Here is a 22,573-nt window from a genome sequence, read left to right as displayed (position 1 = left end):
TAGTTGCGTCTATCAAGTCCCAGTAGTTGTTCTAAAATCTCTGTGAAACGGGGCCGTGTGCGGCTTTTTGGCTTCATAAAATGTTTACTATCTACTGTATATCAAGAAAAGTTTCATAAAATAAACATACAGAAATTTATAGGTAACAATCAATCTTCTGTCACTGAACGGTCGCCAAGTAAAACACAAAGACGCAATGGGAAGACTATGGTGATGATTAACATATGTGGATATCACCATTATTTATGCAGTTGCTGAAGTGGTTTCCACCTTCCCTTTTACCGCTTGACCCGAAAGGTGCATTTTAACTGCATGAAGCCAGAAGAAAGGATTTGACTCCAGAATTGTTTTTCATTGTCATTTAGACTGTATGGATGATTCCTTTTCTGCCCAGTCTGTCTCGATTCCTCTACCTCCCAGCAACATCACATAGTGCTTCTAAACACTGGTTGCATCCCCACACACACACACACACACACACACACACACACACACACACACACACACACACACACACACACACACCATCAAGTTCACAACAAAATCTGACATTGTGGAACAATTTGTTTGGTGCTGTGATAGTGATGTAATGCAGACGCAGGTGTGTTTTTATAGAGAATTTTACAATTACTTCATATGTGGCTCAGCTAATCATAGTCATGAACTGGAATTAACATAAAATTAGACTTTATTGCATTTTTACACACTTTGTTCATGTTTAAAGCAATGAAATGTATTATGCACGTTAAAATATTCATATACAGTCATGGAAAAAAATATTAGACCACCCTTTTTTCTTCAGTTTCTTGTTCATTTTAACCCTTTCATGCATAGTGGTCACTCCAGTGGACAGTTATTCTCCAGCTGTTCTCTTGTATATTCATGGATTTAGTTGTTTTAGTTCCATATCAGCCAACACAGCGGACACTTATGCATCATCTCATACACTGACATTCATACCATTACTGTAACTTTGCTGTTCTAGATAAACCTGATCTGCACTAACATGTTTGAGCGTAAACCAATTGCTTGTTATTATTATTAAACAGTGTTTTGGTTTTTTTAAATATAGTTTTTTTTTTTTTTTGCATATTATCTCCATGAAGTGAGTAATGACTAGTATTAGAGTATGTTAAAATGTGAGAAAACATCAGATTCGTAGCATTAAAAAAATTTTTATTTCATAGTTTTCACATGATGTATCAGTAAATACATGTTTTTTTTTTGTTTTGTTTGTTTGTTTTTTTCTTCAAAAATGAAATGCATGGTGTCAAGTTGTGTGGACATTTTTGGAACTCCATGAAAAATAGATTCATAACAAAATTTTCAATCACATTGTTTTTTTTGTTTTTTTCATGCCTAAAGAGGAATAAAAACACTCAAGAAAATAAATCTGGATCAAGGTTCTCACAATTCATGCATGAAAGGGTTAATGCCTGGTACAACTAAAGGTACATTTGTTTGGACAAATACAATAATAACAAAAACAGCTCATAAGAGTTTAATTTCAGAGCTGATATCTTCCCATTTTCCATGGTTTTCTTGATAATAACCAAAATCACTTTACTTCTTACATCAGTAGCTATGGCATTGTACTGACAAAAACAGTGCTTTTAGGCATTCCATGTTTCCTTTTCTGTCTGTGTTAGTCACATGATACACACAGGAGTTAGTACTTGATTGCATAACCATTGTTTTTGATGACTTTTGAAGGTTTAATCATTTTTTCCGCGACTGTATATTCCAGGGGTGTCAAACTCATTTTAGTTCAGGGGCCACATCCTCCCAATATGATCTGAAGTGAGCCGGACCAGTAAAATAATATAAATAATAATATATAAATAATGCCAACTCCAAACATTTCAATGTGTTTTATAGTGAAAAAAGTAAAATTACATTACGGAAACGTTTACATCTATAAACTGTCCTTTTAAAAATGTGAATAATATGAACAACCATGAAAAAACTGAAATTTATTAAGAAAAATAAGTGCAGTTTTAACTATATTTTATATCATTTGTAAATGTGCATTAAAACTTACAGATCACAATGGATCTGCAAATTTTCAAAATATTTTAGTAAATGGCAGAGTATTAGTAAAATTGCACTTACTTCTCTTAGGACATTTCTAGTTTTTCATATTTTTTGTGAAAGGCTAGTTTGTAAATTGACACATTTTCATGGAATTACACTTTTTAACACTAAAACAAACAGGAAAAATTTGGAATTGTCATTATTTGTGGGTTTTTATGGTAGGATTTTACTGATCTGACCCACTTGAGACTAAAGTAGGGCTTTATTTGGCACTTAAAGTGAAAGAATTGACGGTTAATATCTTCAGTGTAATTTTTACATTTCACAAATTCATCCTACGGGGCCGGATTGGACCCTTTGGCGGGCCAGATTTGGCCCCTGGACCATATATTTGACACCTGTGGTATATTCGCTCGTCAGTACATCTACATCCCACTTTTCCTGGTGGCTTTGCTCTGTTCAGCTAATGGCATATGTTTTAAACTACATTTATTACACCATATTGAGTCAAAAAGGAAAATGTGTGCCAGACCATGTGTCCTGAACAGTGTATGGAGCATTTTAGCGAAATGAGATCAAAGCTGTACATTCTGAAGCGTTTAACAGAGTGAGCATGAGACGAGGCTCTGCAGTAAAGTAGGCCACAGCTGCATTTGGCAACTTGGCTTCATCACACCCAGTTCAACGGTGTCACGTGAGGACAACAAGTATTTCCACTCATTTTGTTGTGTTCTTGACCAACATCGATGTAGTGAGCAGATTTATATTCAGTACGATGATATTTTCTGTATCATTTATTGTGTTGACTTTCCAAAAAGTTCACCAATTCTGATTCTGCTGCGATAAATCCATCAGGCAGATAAATGATTAAACAAATCAGTAAACAGCAACTTTTAAAGCATATGAATTAGCGTTGGAGTCAAATTAATTATTTTCTAAGCTGCAGGTCATGAAAGAATTCTACCATTTAAACCGCAGTAACGATAAAAGTTATCAGTCCAAAAAGGAAATAACTTTAATTCCGCCTGTTTATATCAGATTTAATTATCCAAAAACCACAATTAGCTCCATTCCTTTCAGTCTTTTTCAACATTATGTCATCATCCTTGCACACTGAACCAGTTTACTTAGGAAATAGCCTGATTTCATGGATCTAAATGCAACCAGAATAAATGACACCCTCATTTCTTTGCTTCCTGGTTGAAATATCTGAAGCTAAATGAAGTCAAATAGCGCGCAAAATGAGAACATGAAATAATAATATTATTTCTGCCGATAAGTTATGAGTAACCAGGCCCTCGCTGGTTATATGATCCGATGAGGGCTGTGGCGTTCACTGTCCTGTCTGTCTATGATGAATGAGATCCACAGCCTTCTCATGAAGCCACATTGGAAGATGCCATTCACTCTTCATTTCCACTCAAATACTTCCTCCTCCGACGAAAACTTGGAGCCGTGCCGCACATCTGTGCATCTCTGGAGGATAACATCACCGGCTCCATTTCCTCCATGGGTCCAGCTGTAACGTTGGGCTCTATCTTTCGCCGTCTCAGTCTGAACTCTCATGACAACCTTATCTTAGCACTTGCACTTCTCACCCTGAAACTTAAGTGTTGGAGCATTTACAGGCACTTTGCATGCACTGATTTCCCAGAGAACATCACAAAAAAGCTGTAAACAATAGCACCGAACCACTCAATGACTATTAATAGAATAAGTGAAGGTGGTGGGTGATAAAGCCGATTCATAGACTTAGTGTCATGTATGTGTTTCAGCCCACGGAGCTTTTATTAAGCCCATCACCATATGTAATTATATGTGAAGGCAGTCAGTCTGTCTGCCTAGTGTGGAACACATGCTGTCAGCCCCTGAACCAGAGGATGTGGAATTATGGGTGGGCGATATGGAAAAAGCTTCTATCACCCTGCATGTTATTCTGTATCACAGAGGTCAAACATACAGACTGCAGGCCAAAACCGGCCCACCAAAGGGTCCAGTTTGGTCAGTAGGATGAATTTGTGAAATGTAAAAATTACACTTAACATATTAAGAAAGATATCATTTTTAGGGATGTACTGATACCACTTTGTTCCAGACTGAGTACAAGTACTTACATTTGAGTACTTGCCATTACTGAGTACTGATATGAGTACTTAATAATACCATTACAATTATTATTACCTCCGCCAAGGAGGTTATGTTTTTGCCAGGGTTTGTTTGTTTGTTTGTTTGTTTGTTTGTTTGTTTGTCTGTTTGTCTGTCCGTTAGTGTGCAACATAACTCAAAAAGTTATGGACAGATTTGGATGAAATTTTCAGGGTTTGTTGGAAATGGGATAAGGAAGAAATGATTAAATTTTGGTGGTGATCGGGGGTGGGGGGGCCCACGGGGGGCGCCACTGATCAGCCTTGGTGGAGGTCTGCGCTCTCCGAGTGCTTCTAGTTAGTATTAATTACTTTTGAAAATGTGCTTTATTGTCGTTGTCATTAGTCTGACTGTAACAAAGGGCTGCTAAGGTTAAGGTTACTTTATTTATACCCGTAGGTAGATTTGTTTTGCAGTCTAGGTGATTGCCTTGGCATTACAACAATGCATACATTAACTAGAAGCACTCGGAGAGCGCAGACCTCCACCAAGGCTGATCAGTGGCGCCCCCCGTGGGCCCCCCACCCCCGATCACCACCAAAATTTAATCATTTCTTCCTTATCCCATTTCCAACACCCTGACAATTTCATCCAAATCTGTCCATAACTTTTTGAGTTATGTTGCACACTAACGGACAGACAAACAAACAAACCCTGGCAAAAACATAACCTCCTTGGCGGAGGTAAACAGGCAAGACAGGCACTTGATCACGCTTACAGACAGGACAAAAAGTGCTCAGTGTTCCACCATTCATCGGTATAGCGGCATGGATAAGTAAATAAAATAGATAAGATCAAATAAATAAAAACAAGATGCAATAAAACACAATAAAAACCAGAAAAGATAAAAACAATCCGGGATAAAAACCAGAATAAGAACATAAAATTTAAATGCTACTGACATTTAATGTGTTGGAATGAGCGTTTCTCAATTAATCCACCAGGGGCGCCACTCTTAATCCTACTATATAATGCATGTTGTCCGATCGATGTTGAAGCACGGGAGGGCGTTTGGGTACAATGCTGCTGTTGCACCACAGGAGGGCATTATCGTGCAATGGCACCATGGGTACAATGCTGCTGGTTAACCATACTGGATAAATACCATGAAGAAAAGTGACGTGTTTTGAGAAGAAGAAAGTCAACAATAATAAACATGGAGACAACAGAGGTAGCACGAATGTGGATACTAATGTTGCAGCATTCTCGCTAGTAAGGTTTAAAAGCGAAGCTTCAGGAGGTAGAGAAAAGATAAATGAGTGATAAGTTTCGTTTTCACTTCGGCTGGCAGTGGTCCACACCGCTCCGTACCCCCATAGTATTCTAAGTGGGACAGAAACCGGCCCAGCCCTGGGTAGTTGTCATAAATATGTCAGTAGTTTTTCAGTAACTCACGCAGTTGCTCTTTGAACAGATCCTCTACCTCACAGGTGTCAAACATGTGGCCCGGGGGCCAAATCCGGCCCGCCAAAGGGGATGAATTTGTAAAATGCAAAAATGACACTAAAATATTAACAATCCTTTTAGGTTCAATATCAGAACAATTCAATCTCAAGTGGGCAGGACCAGTAAAATACTATCATAATAACATATAAATAATGACAACTCCAAATGTTTCTCTTTGTAAATGTAAATATTTTCATGTATTTACACTAAAAGTATAATTTTACAAAAAATGTGAATAACCTGAAATGTCTTAAGAGAAGTACAATTTTAACAATATTCTGCCTGTTACTCAATGTTTTGTGTCTTTGTAGATCCACTGTTGATCTTTAAATTATAATGTACATGTGTAAATGATAAACTGAGGCAGAATATTGTTAAACTTATACCTTTTTTTCAGTTTGTTTATGTTATTCACATCTTTTGAACGGATAGTTTGTAGATGCAAATCTTTTCATAAAGTAAATTAACTTTTTTCGCTCTAAAACAAAGAAAAGTATGGAGTTGAAATTATTTATATATGATTATGTTATTATTTTACTAGTTCGGCTCACTGCAGATCAAATTTGACTGAATCTGGCCCATGAACTAAAATGAGTTTGACACCCCTGCTCTACCTCCACGGTTCCCGGTGGTATTCTCCATCTGGGTACGCATCCACGAGCAGCTGGAAAACGGATGGAATGTACGCAGAGGACAGACAGATCGCTGCGTCTGTATCCATCTGTGTCTTTAACGTTACTTGCAGTCAGCGTTACTTTTATTACCGTCATTTATTTTGAAAAATCCCCACACTCTTCACACTCCCCGCACATTACTCCTCTTCCTCGTACCTGCTGCACTGAACTGCGAATGTCACGCTGCCGTAAGTGGTATCGGTGTGGTTGTATCAGATTACTTTTACGAGTACAAGTACACACGCTGAGTATTGGAACCGATGCCCAATACTGGTATCGGAATCGGTGCATCCCTAATCATTTTAGTTCAGGTAGGGCTGGGTGATAAAACGATAACGATATATATTGCGATATACAGGGGTTGGACAAAATAATGGAAACACCTTCTATGATGCCACAATGTTAGGTGTTTCCATTATTTTGTCCAACCCCTGTAACTTTTCCTTGATAGAAATATGACGCGCTTGATACAGTTTCGATAGAATTCATTCATCCATGTTTTTGCACTATCTTCATGCATGTACACTTTTTTTCTTGCACTTAATTCTGTTGCTCCTTTGACCCTTGAATTTCCCCGTTGTGGGATCAATAAAGTCTAATCTAATCTAATGTTATTGAATCAAAAGTGTGTTTTAGCCCAACATGTATAAATGCTCCAAGTGACCCCGTGACCCTAGTGAGGATAAAGCGGGTTCAGAAAATGAATGAATGTATAAATGCTGACAAACTTAACTTGCTTGACTTTTCCTGTATAATTTCCTTATCTGTCATTGCAAAAAGCTATAAAAGCACCATCAGAATATTATTTATAGTCACAATTTATAATGTCATTCTCCTCCTCCATGTTATTGGTGGAACAAAATCTCTACTCGTGGACATTTCTACCATTCCATGCCAAAAAAACCCCATCCATAATCTGAGTAAAAATATGGAGAAAAAAAGAGTTGTGTGGTTTGTCCTCCAGATTACAAGTGTGTGTTTCTAGATGAAACCTGCCTCCATACATTGTGAGCTATGATTGTACGGTTTTTACGGCTGGAATCATACCACATGGGAGCGAATTCCCTGAGAAATGAGTCCCTGGATTCCTATTTCCTACGTTATTCCTCTACTCTCCTTTCTACATTTCCTGTCTCTCTCTGCTTTAGCAATCAAATAAGGCTGTAAAAATGCACAAAAGAAACCTTGAATGTGTCTGCATGTCACAGCTTTCATCAGAAGAGATAATGATGTAGTTAAATGCTGTATGCTAATTGTTTCTTACAGACTGCAGCTGTTGTTTAACTTAGATTTCTTTAGTTTTCCTCATCATGTACGTTGATTAGAAAAACTGAAAGCAGCTATTTATTCTTGCTGGATGATACTTCGCTGTTTTTACTGTATATTCAGGTTAACCCCTTGTAGACTGCTGTGACAAATTCACTTCAGTATTTCCTTGTTTTTTTGTAATGAGGTGATGCTGGATGCTCTTGGTGAATATTTGTACATATGATACCTGGTTACATATGATCCCCAACATTCATGGATCAGTTTCTCATATCAGTTTATGCCTAATGTCATTAATCCAGTGCTTCCCAACCTTTTTTGGGTTGTGACCCCATTTTAACTTCACAAATTTCTGGCGACCCCTGACATTCAAAATAGAGACTTTTTTTTTTTAGGTAAAATTAATTTGTTTTTAATCATGTAATAGTTTGCTGTACTCTGTTGCAAATAAAAGTTAATTTTAGAGGACATTTAGACAATATAATGTATATTATTCTGGACGGAGGCAGAAAAGCCAGGTGTAGATTACTGCACAAAGTGAGAATTTCTTTTCCTTGGTCAGGATATGTACAGTCAGTCCAGCTTGTATTTACAAGGCTGACGATTAATACTGAACAAACAAGAACTCAAACTATGAATTATGAAAGAGCTGCAGCATCTGAAACTGACCACAATGAACATTTGAAAGATAAACAGTACCACAGTGCTTCAGTTTCAGCTTCAGTTTGTCATGTCTTTTATGGATTGGGATTGTCTCTCTCAACTCACCAATTATTTTTTTATCAATAAGTATTTGTTTTGTTTAGTTTTTTTTTTTTTTTTTTTTTTTAATCCATCACTAGAAATTTCAGGTGACCCCACATGGGGTCCCGACCCCAAGGTTGAAAAACACTGCATTAATCCATAAAAACCCAAACATCCACCACTGACCAAAAGCATCTACTGGTATAAAATGTTTAATAACCACTAATCCTATCAATACATGTAAATAATTGAGGTGTATAATTAATAATTGATGGTCATCAGATATGACCCACTTGGACGTTCAGAGGCTCCGTAGTGAAATTATAATAATAAAAATAATGGTAGGGCTGCACGATAAATCAATTTTAAATCAAAATCAGATTATTTAATTAGGATGATGTTTAAAAAAGGGTAATTGTTAAATCGCATTTCATCTCTCTCGTGTCTCCGGGCCGCACGCCGCTGGGCTACCATATGTTTTTCCACCTAACTGTGAGAGCGGTCTCCACAGTCTTTGGTCTCCACACACCAGTACACAAATGACATGTACTAAGGTGAGTGACAAGTTAGTGGCAAAAATGGCAAGATCAAGTCGGAGGTGTGGAATTGGTACGACTTCGAAGTTTCCAATGAAGACCGAACCATTCCTCGCTGTAAACTCAGCGTGAAGGTGGTATCAGTCAAAGACAACAGCACAACCAACTTATACCAGCACCTCAAACTTCATCACATGCCAGAGTGGGAGCAGTGCGTTGTATTGCGGGCTGCACACGAAAATGACATGTTGGCTAAAACAGCACCGCCAGCCCGAATCGAAATCACAAATTGAGTTTTTTTGAGGAAATAATCAGGATTTTATTTTTGGCCAGAATCATGCAGTCCTAAATAATGGATTAGATCTCTATAGTGCTTTTCAAGGCATTATTGATCCATAATTCATTCACACTCTGGTGGTGGTAAACTACGTTTGTAGCCACTAACATTCATACGCATTTATGCACAAATGTGAGTGACACTGGAGGCAAAGAAGGTGAAGTGTCTTATCCAAGGACACAACGACACATGACTAGGACAGAGCGGGATTTGAACCGCCAACCCTTTGGTTATTGGACAGCTCACTCTACCTCCTGAGCCATGACTGTCATTTTCTACAATACTGATTGACCAGTAAAACCCATGTAGTTTGACAAAGAAGACACTTGATTTTATGTTCAATTAATGATGTAGTTTGTTTAAAAAGTCAGTTTTTTCCAATTTTTTTTCCAATTTGATCCAGTACCCTTTGAAATTACTCTGAGCTTTTATGAACATTTATACGATCAGTAAATTGAATATAGGAAAATACTCGATTTTTAATGAAAAATGCAAAATGCGTAGGAAAATATTACAATAAATGGTGATAAGTCACTTGGGAATGACAAAAAAAAAAAAAAGATTTCAAAGTTGTGACAAAAATAGTTGTGAGTCTTTAAGGGTTACCGTACTTTCCGAACTATAAGCCGCACCTGACTATAAGCCACACTCACTACGTCTCCAACGTCTCGCTATCAATTCATTGATGCCAAGCTTATGTGCTGCAGCTCTATTTCCTTCTTCGTCAGCCCGATCGATCGTTAGCCCAGAAAACATAAATTAGCTGCATCGTTTTAGAGCTGCGGGTTCACAGTGTGTGAAAAAAAGTAGCGGCTTATAGACCAGAAAGTACGGTAATTTCATATCTATGGTATGTGCTAGCTCCACATTACTCCACTTAACAGCTACAACACAATTTGTTTTGTATTTGTATGTTAATTTGGGCAGTAAGGGGTTAAGATGTTACATGTTTGTGCTCATTTTATAAATGTACAGATTAAAAAGACAAGAAAAACAGTGTGAATTAGCAAAGAGAAGTTCATTCTAATGTGTGAATGTCATTTTAGGTGTCAAGTCAGAAAATCTGCTGCTAATTGGAAGAGGAAAGTCCAAAGACACAAAACTAATACCTTGGAGGAGAACTTTAGGTGAACTTCAGCCTCGTCTGCCAGGCTCTTCTTCAGCTGGGCCCAAGCCTCCCCCAGAGTCCTGAGAGCAGATTAGAAAGTGTGTTTAATATCAAGTGTGGACCACACACACACACTTTTACATGGGGATGTGCGGGGGGGTGGGGTGGGGTAAAGAGCTGGTGCACACTCATATTCAGACTCACAGCTGCAGAGAGTTTCACAGATACACAAGTAACCAGTAAATCTGCAGAGCTGAGCTGAGGGCCATAGCCAGTTCAGCAGATGATTAGGACGAGTGCGACATGAGATACGGCTCAGCTTATTCTGTCAGCTTTAACACAGCTGGGTGCCATAACACGGTGAAGGGGGCCTTTGTTTGGGAGATAAGTGTTAAAGGTTTTTTAATGGAAAAATTAACCCCAGTCCTCCGTGTACAAATCAGTGTCCAGGCTGTTATCATGGACACCAAGACTTTTGTTTGGCTTAGAAATGAGGTAACCATCAATGAATGACGTTTGGAAGGTTAGCATTAAAGCAGAGGCGATTTCTCACAGACTGCAAGGGGAGCTCGGCTTCCCCTAAAATTCCGAAAATTCAGTGGTTAAATATGTTCGGTTGTGTTGACATTTCATTGACTACAAATGTGTTAGAACACGTTCATCTCACAGACGAGTTTGTTCAGAATCAGCTTTATCACAAATCATCGGACTCGATGTTGTTCACTTCTCATACATTCCCGTTGCGCTGTTTTCTCATACGATCTCTGCTCAGTGCATTTGCCCGTAGAAGCCCGGCGTCCATGCACTTCAATGGGACTGAGTGGAACAGTTTTTTTTTCACTGCCTCAAAACTGGATGGTAATTGGATAAATGCCACGATGTTGTCCCACCCCCGGACGCTCAGCATCTCTGGGGGTGAATGGAGCTGTGGGCGGAGCTCGGCTGGGCTGGACGCTGGGCTTCCACGTGCTGATTGGAGGATCAGTCCAAAGGCTGAATCTCATTTGATTGACAGCTATTTTCAGATCTACTCCTTCACTTGACAGAGTTCAGTTTAATACCGTCGCACATTCTGCTGTGAAATCGAGAAAGAAACCACTACGAAATTACTTGTTCATTTCTTGCACTGTAAATAAAACACACTCATTGTACTTCCTTGTTTCAGTTTAACATAATTTCAACGTTTTCTTGTTTAGTTGGTACAATAAGGTCACTGACCATTTTCTTAAAAAGGAATGGAGGGCCAAATTTATGTTTAAATGACTTTTTTTTTTAATTTTTTTTATGTAAGCCGACAATGAGCTTCCCCTCTCTGAAAGACTGCATTAAAGGTCCAATGTGTAAGGTTTGCAAGTGTGTGTAACATGAAGTGTGTGTTGGAGTTTGATCTGTTCCGACATTTGTAATCTAACAACTCTAGTCGTATATTCACGATAACATTGATTTCTGCATAAAGGACTCACTGGGTTCCTCTTCTGCTCCTCTACAGTGGCAACATTGTGCAACACAAGCTAATATTAGGTTAGAAATGGAGTCGGCTAACATTAAATTGTCAAAAGAGATTCTAACAAAAATTACATGTAAACACAAAAGCATGTAAAAATCGTATACACTCAACCTTTCACACTTATTTTCTAAATATGTTGACTATTAGCTAACTTAATTCCTATGCTAACAACCACCCTCCATGACAACAGTACACATAAAGCAATCATGTCCAGCATTAGCTACCGTTAGCTTATAAATAAAGTTGCGGTCATCAACAAATGACCTGTTCATAAACAAACTCCACTAGTATGAACTTCACTTCAGTTAGACAATGTGCATGATGTAATAATTATACACAACTTGTCTTTTTAATGGGGATGGGCAGTTTAAGTACTTTTTGAAGCTGAATAATCTACCCGATAAATTATTAGAACATCAAAAGTCATCAGAAACAATGGGTATCCAATTAAGTACTAACTCTTGTGTGTATCATGTGACTAAAACCGACAAAAAAAACCCAAAAAAAAACATGGAATGCCTAAAAGCACTGTTTTTGTCAGTACAATGCCGTAGCTATTGATGTAAGAACTGAAGTGATTTTGGTTATTATCAAGAAAAAATGGAAAATGACTAGATATCAGCTCTGAAATTAAACTCTAATGAGCTATTTTTTTTGTTATAATTATATTTATCTAAATAAATGTACCTTTAGTTGTATCAGGTGTTAAAATGAACAAGAAATTGGAAAAAACAAGGGGTGGTCTAATAATTTTTTCCGCAACTGTTTGAAGTAACGTATAAATCTCCCATTACAAATAAAACTGAGTTAAAAGAGTCAACTATGCTTACTATCTCACTAATCCACTATTCGATTATCCATGCACATCGCTACATTTTATAGACTAGCACTTTGTTATAAATTATAGGTTCAAGACATAACCTTTAGCTAAGTTTGCTAAGTAAGTTTTCTGTTGGGAGCTATTTGTTTGTTGACAGTGTGAACCATATTTTCAGGCTAATGGTCTGAGTTGCCTACATCCATGATAACAGCCTGTACACTAATGTCTACATTTTCCAGTAAAAATCATGCTCATCCACAGTGGCAGCAGTGTGCAACAGTAGATACTGCTAACTTATAATGAGTTTGCTAACTGTCAACAACTGACCATTTTCCAGTTGTTCCCAGCTGACTAAACAAACAGGCATCCATAACTCACATACTGAACCTTTAAAATAAACTTACACAATGTGTATTATAGAATAATTACACAAAGCAACTTGCCTTTTAACCCTTTAACCCCTGATGTGTCTGTGGTGAGCGTTCTGAATGTTTGATTTATTTTAAATCGAGGATGTAACGATTACCGGTATAACAATAAACCGCGGTAAAATTCCAGACGGTTAGTATTACCGTTTAAATTCTAATTATCATGACAACCGTGTTTGATTACTGCAGAAAACGCCTATGTAAAGCTTTGCCTTTATGTCAAATATTTGAGTATAGTTTTAATTTACTACAATTTTAATTGTATATACCTAATATTTGGAACCAGTATTCACTTTTAAAGTCTTTGAAAAGGTTCGTTAAGCATCTTTGTGTTATTTATGCAATTATGTATATACATTTTTCAACTTGGATTTTATATTTTTTTGTGTGTTTTCCCCAACATCAAGATCCCCAACATGGGTATAGTAAACATTTGTTTATATAGTATATAAAGGCAAAATCAAAAAGACTGAATAACAGACAAAATAGGCTCAGACCACTGAGGGTTAATATTTGAATGTTTCTGCAACAGAATGTACATTGTGCCAATTATTTTATTTGTTTTTTTGTTTGTTTGATGTTTTTTTTTTTTTTTTTTCAAAATACAACTTGGTTCAATTATTTCAGTGTGTGTATTAGTACTTTTTGAACATTTTGAGCACAATTTCAACAATACCACGATAATAATGACAACCGTGATAATTTTGGTCACAATAACCGTGATATGAGATTTTCATATCGTTACATCCCTAGTTCCAAATATTAGGTGTATAAAATCAAGATAGTAATAAATTAAAACTATACTCAAATATTTGACATAGAATTATATCTTTACATAGGCGTTTTCTCCCGTTTTCTCACCCCCCCATCCTCACAGTTTCCGCATCCGGTTCAGGTGGGGGTCAGTCTCACCCGTACCTGTAATGCTCATGCACTCTGTGGATTAGAATCCACAGATTCAGCCAGTTTTTTCCGTTCTGAAAAAGGACAAAAAATTAAGAAGATATGGCAAGAAATATAAGCCCCCCCCCCCCCCCCCCCCCCATTTTCATACTTTTATTCACATTGTTTGCTCCAGTTTCAAAACCCCATATCTCCGGAAATTTCATATCGTTACATCCCTATTTTAAATATTAATAGAAATTCAACCGTTTGCTCGATAATTAAAATTTCCAAATGTGGTGATAGAACAGATGTTGTTCTTTCCATAGATATCTGAGCATGCTCAGTGCACCCCCCGCTGCCTGTTTAATGGGCAGACTGATCTCATGAAATTACATTGTATGTCACACCAGTTCTTATGCCCTTTGATATGCTATACGGACGCATTTTCATCCTTTTGCGTGTTATTCAACGCCATTTGATTGCGTGTCAGATCTCTTGTTTACATATCGGTAACCGCTAACCCTAACCGCTAGCTGCTAATCCTAACTGTAACTGCTAACCTTAACACTAACCGCTAATCGCATGGTATTTTGCGCAGCATGAACATACACACGGAAACCTTATAATGCGTACAGATAACATGCCAATTAAAAGTGGCGTGTTATCTGTTCACAATTTATGATATCACGTTGGTAATGGGGGGCAAAACACAGAGCAGTGAGTGAGACTGACTCACTATAAAAATAGACTTTTTTTTTTTTTTTTGCCTTTTTTTTATATTTTCCTTGTGTTTTTTTGTTTGTTTGTTTTTACTGTTGTTTGCAGCGCTGTGGTGATTTTCCTTTTTTCCAGCTGAGTTTTTCCCACTGTGTAACTGTTTTTTGGATTTCAACCAGGTGCCAAAAAGCAGCTGGACTGGTTTAGAAAAAAAGAGAGCCCTAAAACAAAAACTACTGGACCAAAATTCAAATCCCAGTGTGTTCCAGTTCACAGTTCACGTTAAACATCCTAAAATCTCTTACTGATGTACACTCTGAGTGCCTCATTTTTGTAAAAACCTGTAAAACTCCAATTCCTCTCTTTTTTTCTGTTATTCCATCCTGTTTTGACCTTAAATTACACAGTAAAGCAAAACCATTGAAGAAAAGAAACACAAGCACATCCTCACAACAGCTTTTATGACACTGAAACAGACGTATATTTACAGCAGAACCTTTACCTGGAATAACATCTCAGGGATTAAAGGGTTAAATTGGCCATACAGTTCTTAAGATTATAACGAATTAAAGGTTAAATATATATGATTCACTTGTGTTTGGTTCCTTACGTGAAGTTTGTGTTGAAGTCTGTTGCTAAAAGCTGCTTATTTACTGATAATAACGCTATTTCTATGCTAATGATTAGTGTGGGTGCCTATATCCATGATAACATCCTTCATCTAAGACATGGGTGTCAAACTCATTTTAGTTCAGGGGCCAAATTCAGCCAAATTTGATCTGAAGTGGGCCAGATCAGTAAAAGAATAACATAATTATATATAAATGAAGTCAACTCCAAACTTTCCTTACATGATGAAAATGTTTACATCTACAAACTGTCCTTTAAAACAATGTGAATAGCACAAACAACCTAAAATTTGGTAAGAAAAGTGCAATTTTAACAATATTTAGCCTCAGTTTGTCATTGACGTCATGTTCATTACAATTTACAGATCAAAGTGGATCTACAAATACACTAAATATTTAATAACAGGCTGAATATTGATAAAATTACACTTTTTTTTTCAGGTTTTTCATATTTTTTCGGGATATTTACATTTTCTGTGAAATGATAGTTTGTTTTCATGTAAATACAGAAAAATTACATGAAAATATTTACATTTACAAAGACAAAAATTTGGAATTGTAAGTATTTATTAGTTATTATTAGGCCTGTAACAGTACACGTACCGAACCAAACCGTTTCGGTACACACCTGTTCGGTTCGGTACACAGCTGTACCCAAACGGCACAGTATGATGAGAAAAAGAAAAAGGAATGAAGGACGTCACTTGATGCGAAACTTTAAATCCGCGCAAGTTTCACACGGACATATGGAAGGACGCGCTCATTGGCCCAAAATATAAAATAGCAGCTGATATAATGTTAAAAAAAACAACAAATATGATGTGAACCTGGAAGGAAGAGACTGTAGACCCTCCACCATCAGTCCAGTCCAGTTTGGATCAGTTCAGGTTCAGGTGAAAGACAACAACGAGGAAAGAGACGGTGATAAGACGGACGTTGTTTGGCCCCTAGGAACTACGGTAGTTCTAAAACACTTACACTAGCTCTGTCTGTCTGTCTGTCTATCACGTATACTGTATAATAGAGGACTAAATGAAACGTTGAAAGTGTGTAAAGTTTCACTGTTGTTTCACAACAGCGTTCATTACGTTAGTTATGGACCGTACCCCCAGGTATATAACTGCGCGCCCCCCCTACCCCCCGGCTCCGACCAAAAAAAAAAAAAAAAATCCCCCGTGCACACAGGCACACAACACAGTTTGTTCTCTGTCCTAAAATAAATAATTTGGTTCATTGTGTTGTCAATGTTTCTCTTCAGTTTGTTTAAACAGAGTACCAGTTTACCCTCTTGTTAATGTTGCACTTTGTGTGGAATTTTTTGGGTATTTTTATGCAGATTGTGAACTGACAGAACTGTGATTAGATTTTTGTTGTTTTTTTCAAAACTACCTTTCAGGGAAAAGTGCAATACTAATGTTTAAAATACATTTAGTGATATTAATAATTTATTTTATTTTCTATTTGATTTGTAGCAGCAGAATTATATTATTCCTGTTTTTCTGTATTCTGTTGTGTCCAAAAATTGGGGGAAAAATTTTTAAAAATTCATAAATGCATTAATAGACATTTTGAGGGGTTTTCTTTGTTACCATACCGAACCAAAAAAAAAAAACGAACCGTGGCTTTGAAAACCGAAAATGTACCGGACCGAAAATTTTGTGTACTGTTACAGGCCTAGTTATTATGATAATATTTTTACTGGTCTGTATGTGGAACCTGAACCAAAATTTTTGTGAATATCTTAAGTGTAATTTTTGCATTTCACAAATTCATCCTGCGGGCCGGATTGGAACCTTTGGTGGGCCACATCTGGCCCCCGGGCCGCATGTTTGACGCCCCTGATCTAAGAGAAACATGTGCAAGTCTTCAATACTGAACTCTTACACTTAATTTTATAGTTTTTTTAGCTGTTGAGATTGACGTGTAAAACAATAAAATATTAAATGAAAAGCGGTTTACAAGTTCAGTCCACAATATGTGTTATGATATATTTACTTTTTAATAGGCCAGACATTTGTTCCGGTTTAAGCAAAGTGAGTATTTCACAATAGCTGACACAAGAAAAATGAGTCTCGGTGTCTTCATATTCCTTCAAGCTGAGGACTGTGAAACAATCACTCAGCAGGCAGACAGTCGCAGCCACAAGGCTCTGGGTCTGATGGTCTTTATGGCTAAGCGGGTCACTTCAAAGAATGGCTCTGAATGGAAGACATGTGTGGAATTCCCTCAGACTGACATCCAAAACATTCCTAACACTGTCAGAGTAAAAGTCTAGCACCTGCACTGGCATCAAAGGGACGCTGGCTTTTATCATTCGGTGCAGATATATTCAATACACGGCTCATCCAGTTGTATTTTACAGTCCTATAAAAGTGATATACAACTGCTGGCTTTGACTTTTTTTTTTTTTTTCTGTTCTTTATATCAACATCTTTTAGACCTCCCCCTGTGATCCAGTGCATTGCTTACACAGCAAAATGAGGACGGTTAGATGAGAGACTTGCAATGCATTCACATCAGAATGAAAGGCCAAGTGGTTTGAACTGACATAGTTTATGTTTGACGCAGGAGCCGCAGCGGTTTGTTTGGAATGAACCGAGTTGTAAGCCTGAGTAGAAACAGCCATCATTAGCATTCGCACACACACATTAAGCTGAGGATGCAATGAAATGTACAGTAAAGTGTAAAAAAAAAAAAATACAGTGAAATGTGTACTGTATACTATTCAGTTTTTGCCGCTATTAATACCATACTACTACATTAAACTGTCAAACAACACCTGGTGTTTTTATGTACTGTAGTATTATTATATCTTCCTGTAAAACTCTCCACTATTTTTACTGCTCATCTTGAACTTAAGGCTGTAAACACAATTAATGCAGTAAAATATAATGATTTAAGTAGCAAAGTCCACCTAGGATATAAAAAAAGTACTTAAATGCACTGTATGTTGTGCTGCTAGTGGTGTTCCGTTCAAGACACTAATAAAAAATAAGGTAGGTGATGACAGTGCGAAACAGCAAGGGATCATGGGAGCTGTTTTCACCATCATTGTGGATAAGAAATGTCTATCAGATAAGGTACTACATCAAAATTATATTCACATCAGTGTTGTCAACATATATATTGACTAGATGCCATTTCATATCAAAGTAACAGCAAAAGGGTCACGATGCAAATGAAAGAGCTGCAGCAACTGCGTAAGTGTTGAAACCTGCAGTACCCTGGATATCCACTAGGGGCACTCTAAAAGCAACTCCATCCTCATAGACTCCCATGGTAAAAAGGGCAACTTTACAGCAGAAATAAACATGTTTTGGCTAAAATTTACTTAGGGGGTCAAATGAGTGGCCATTTTTGTCAAAAAAAAAAAAAAAAAAGTTGTAAGAAATGCATAGAACTGTGTTGAAATAATGCTAATATATTTGTGCACAGACTACTGATATTATTTGACAGTGGAAGCTAGATTTTCAGAAATATTGGATTTTGAATAGCACGTGTATGTGAAAACTTTTGCTGGTGGACGGACGTGACATTACCCATGATGATCTGGTCAGTACCAGTACTTTATTAGTAATAAACTTATATACTTACTATTGCTAATTCTCCTCTTATTCATAAATGTTAGTATTGTGGATCTAAAACAATAACAGCTGACACAAAAACACAAAATGTGGCAGTGGACGGATGTGACATGGTTGTTACAGATCCCATCATACTGATGCTTGGCAGCCATGTCACCGTTTCCACAAATGATCCCTGTGCAAAAACTAGTATCATAATTATTTATTGTATAGTTTATCATCATACTAAAGAGTAAATAACAATATAGAATTGTCATTTCTTCATAAAAATGCTTATTATTAGAAAACTGTTGATTTAAAAAGTGACGTGTGACATTCTTAATGTATGTATTGGTGTAACATAAGCAGGATGGATCAGCACCATACTCCAGACTGCAATGTATAAAAATAAAACGTGATATGTAGGATATAATCTTGTAAGAAAAATTGGGGAATCTAAAAGAATAGAAATTTGTTTTTCAGGTAAATTCAGTTCAAATATAACTTGGCCATTCGTGACATGAAAATCTAGCATTAATTGTGATGAAATTGGACATTTCTGACCTGAAAACATAGTTCATATGACCATCAACATGTTGCAACAGAACTGAAATCCTGTTAATTTGCATAACTTGCATTTACCAACACAAAGTTCCTTTGGGGATTCACTTATATTGATTTCTTATGCGCAAAGACATAAATAAGACCTCTAAGCAAATTTTAGCCAGTTTACACCCTGGTGCAAAAAAATGATTTTACTGTCTGTAGTTGATTTCCCTCTCTGATAACTGTACAAGGCATGTGTTTTAATTAGGGATGTCAAAATTAACACATTAATGCAAATTAGTGCAGCTTTTGTCTTTAACTTGCAAACACATTCTCCATTGTAATGAATAGTTACATTTGATTTAGGTTTGACCAATGAAACATCCTACTAGTTTTTTTTGTTTTTTTTTAAATGAATTGTAATTAAGCTGGAATGCTTAATATTGTTTTGCTGGTGTGATGGTTTTTCCAATCAAGGCATCAATTTTGATGGTTTATTACATAATGCACCAAATTATTACATTTCCTTTAAAAAAAAGCGCTACACCCACATTTTGTAATAACTGTTGCAATATGTAACTTATTACAAAATGCGTTCAAGAAATTTATTACATAATGCAGCGAGGTGAAAAATTATTACAGTATTCCATATTGCATCGTTATTACATAATGCGGCGCTACACACACTTTAATGACTATATACTAAATATGTTAAAAACTTCAAGTCCATTTTACTTCTTTTTTACAGAAACATACTGACACTTTTATTGCAAAGGAAACATGAAGACACCTAGGCAGCCTGTTATAATAGCAGTCTTAAAAGGGTTAACTCTTAGGGGTCCACAGTCACGGCCCTGTGACTGAATCACATTATATGTTCAACACGTTGTAGCATCAGAAGTCGGTCATGCAGACCACTGGGGACAATTGCATTCCAAAGCGTGGATCTGAAACACTCTCCTACTTTTTAGTTGATGTTGATAGAGTAAATACTGTACAACCAGAGATATGACGTTTAGAAACCGGAGCAAACAAACGTGAATAAAAGTATGAAAATGAGGTGGGGGGGGGGGGGGGGGGGGGGGCTTATAATTCTGACCATATCTTAGTCATTTTTTGTCCTTTTTCAAAACGGAAAAAAATGGCAGAATCTGCAGATTCTAATCCACAGACTGCATTAGCAGTACAGGTAAGGGTGAAGATGAACCAACTGAGAAAATGCCTATGTAAAGATATGCTTTTATGTCAAATATTTGAATGTAATTTTAATTTATAACAATTTTAATTTTCTGTACCTAATATTTGGAACCAATATTCACTTTTAACCCTTTCATGCATAGTGGTCACTCCAGTGGACAGCTATTCTACAGCTGTTCTCTTGTATATTCATGGTTTTTGTTGTTTTAGTTCTATATCAGCCAACACAGTGGACGCTCATGCGTCATCTCATACACTGACATTCATACTGTTACTGTAACTTTGCTGTTTTTGATAAACCTGATCTGCACGAACATGTTTGAGTGTAAATCAATCACTAGTTGTTATTAGACTTTAATTAACAGTTTTCTTAAACAAAAAGGTTGGTTTTTTTTGCATATTATCTCTGTGAAGTGAGTAATAACTAGTATTAACCCTGTAAAGCCTTAACCATTAAATCACTGACAGAAAATTCCGGTTTTTTGAAATTGGAGCCTTTATTGGTCCTTCTAAACAACCCAGAAATGTTTTTTTCAAATATCAGTTTCCATGCATGAGTTTTGTATCATATTTGATTCATCAGGTCTAAATGTTCAAATACTATTATTTTTAAACAGACAAAAACATAATATAACACAAACATGTCTAACAAATTGATAATTCATTTTTTCAAAATTGGCAAAGTTCTGCCTCCTTCCTCATGAATGTCAGTCTTGTAGTGTCACTGGAAAGGCCTCTGGTGACAGAACTCATCTCCCTGGTGGATTATCTATGTATTGCATGTATCTAATTGTATACATCAGGTTTTTCAAGAAAAAATATCACTCTTATCATGTAGAGGGCTTCAAAACTCATGGCTCAAATATGACACGTTTGGCGTTATAGGGTTAGAGTATGTTCAAATGTGAGAAAACATCAGATTAGCTGCATAAAAAATGTTTTCATTTCATATTTTCACACAGTTTATCATTTTCTGATGATGGGTTTTAAATACATGTTTCTTTTCTTCAAAAATTAAAGGCATTGTGTCCAGCTGAGTGGATATTTTTGTAACTCCATGAAAAATAGGGTTATAAAAAAATTTCAATCCCATTGTTTTTGTCATGTCTAAAGAGGAATAAAAACATTCAGCAAAAAAAATCTTGACTAAGGTTCTCATAATTCATGCATGAAAGGGTTAAAGTCTTTGAAAAGGTTCATTAAGCATCTTTGTGTTATTTATGCAGTACATTATACACCTTTTTCAAATCGGATTTTATATTTTTTGTGTGTTTTTTGGCCTTTTGTGTTGATATAGTAGGCTAAAGTGAAAAAATAATAGGCAGATGAGACAGATGAAGTGGGTATAGTAAACATTTCTGTATGTAGTATATAAAGGCAAAATCAAAAGTACTCAAAAATGGCCAAAGTAAGCCCAGACCCCTAAGGGTTAATAAAGAGTCTATTTTATGTTGTCATAGGTATTTGAGGTCCAGCCAGGAGGTCAGAAACTTTCTCCACCTAAAACACAAGAGGAAACACAGCTTCTTGTTCACGTCATCGTTTCCGAACTGCAATAGCGGCAAAACTCCAAGTGTTAGTCTCACTCAGTAAATTACATCTGTCTTGTCTCTACAGTCTCACAGTCCACAATGACAGATAATCATTTGCCAACAAAATACTGTATCCCAAGAAGGAAAAAAAAAAATTATCTCCTGCTTCGTTCTCCCTCCTGTCTAAAAAGCAAATACAGCACATTATTGATGGCGATAAAAAGCGGTCACATGCCTTATGGCTACATCTCCACCAAACAAATGGTAAATTCAGGAATAAATAGACGGCTGGTTCTGGCCTCGGACAGTCGGATGGTAGGAACTGACCAACAAAACACTGATTGTCCTGCCTGACAACAGAGCCGGCCTGAGGGAGAGCATAATGAAAGTATTGTGTTGCACTTTTCTGGGTGTGGGCACGCTGAGCCGACTGGCATAATCTGGATTCTATATGGGACA

At 36.8% G+C, this 22,573-nt stretch overlaps 1 protein-coding gene across 2 annotated transcripts in view; it reads right to left on the bottom strand.

The window, feature by feature from the left end:
* gas7b (growth arrest-specific 7b) overlaps positions 1–22,573 on the bottom strand; it is a 186,272-nt gene that overhangs the window by 37,304 nt on the left and 126,395 nt on the right. For both annotated transcript variants that reach the window (XM_030122641.1, XM_030122642.1), the window contains exon 9: positions 10,292–10,370. In XM_030122641.1, coding sequence (XP_029978501.1) covers positions 10,292–10,370 — 79 coding nt within the window. The remainder of the gene's footprint in view (positions 1–10,291; positions 10,371–22,573) is intronic.

The sequence above is a fragment of the Sphaeramia orbicularis genome, chromosome 19 (genome assembly GCF_902148855.1).
Source record: "Sphaeramia orbicularis chromosome 19, fSphaOr1.1, whole genome shotgun sequence".
Classification (NCBI taxonomy): Eukaryota; Metazoa; Chordata; class Actinopteri; order Kurtiformes; family Apogonidae; genus Sphaeramia; species Sphaeramia orbicularis.
Note: the sequence above shows the minus strand (reverse complement) of the source record. Positions and strands in the feature narration are given on the sequence as shown.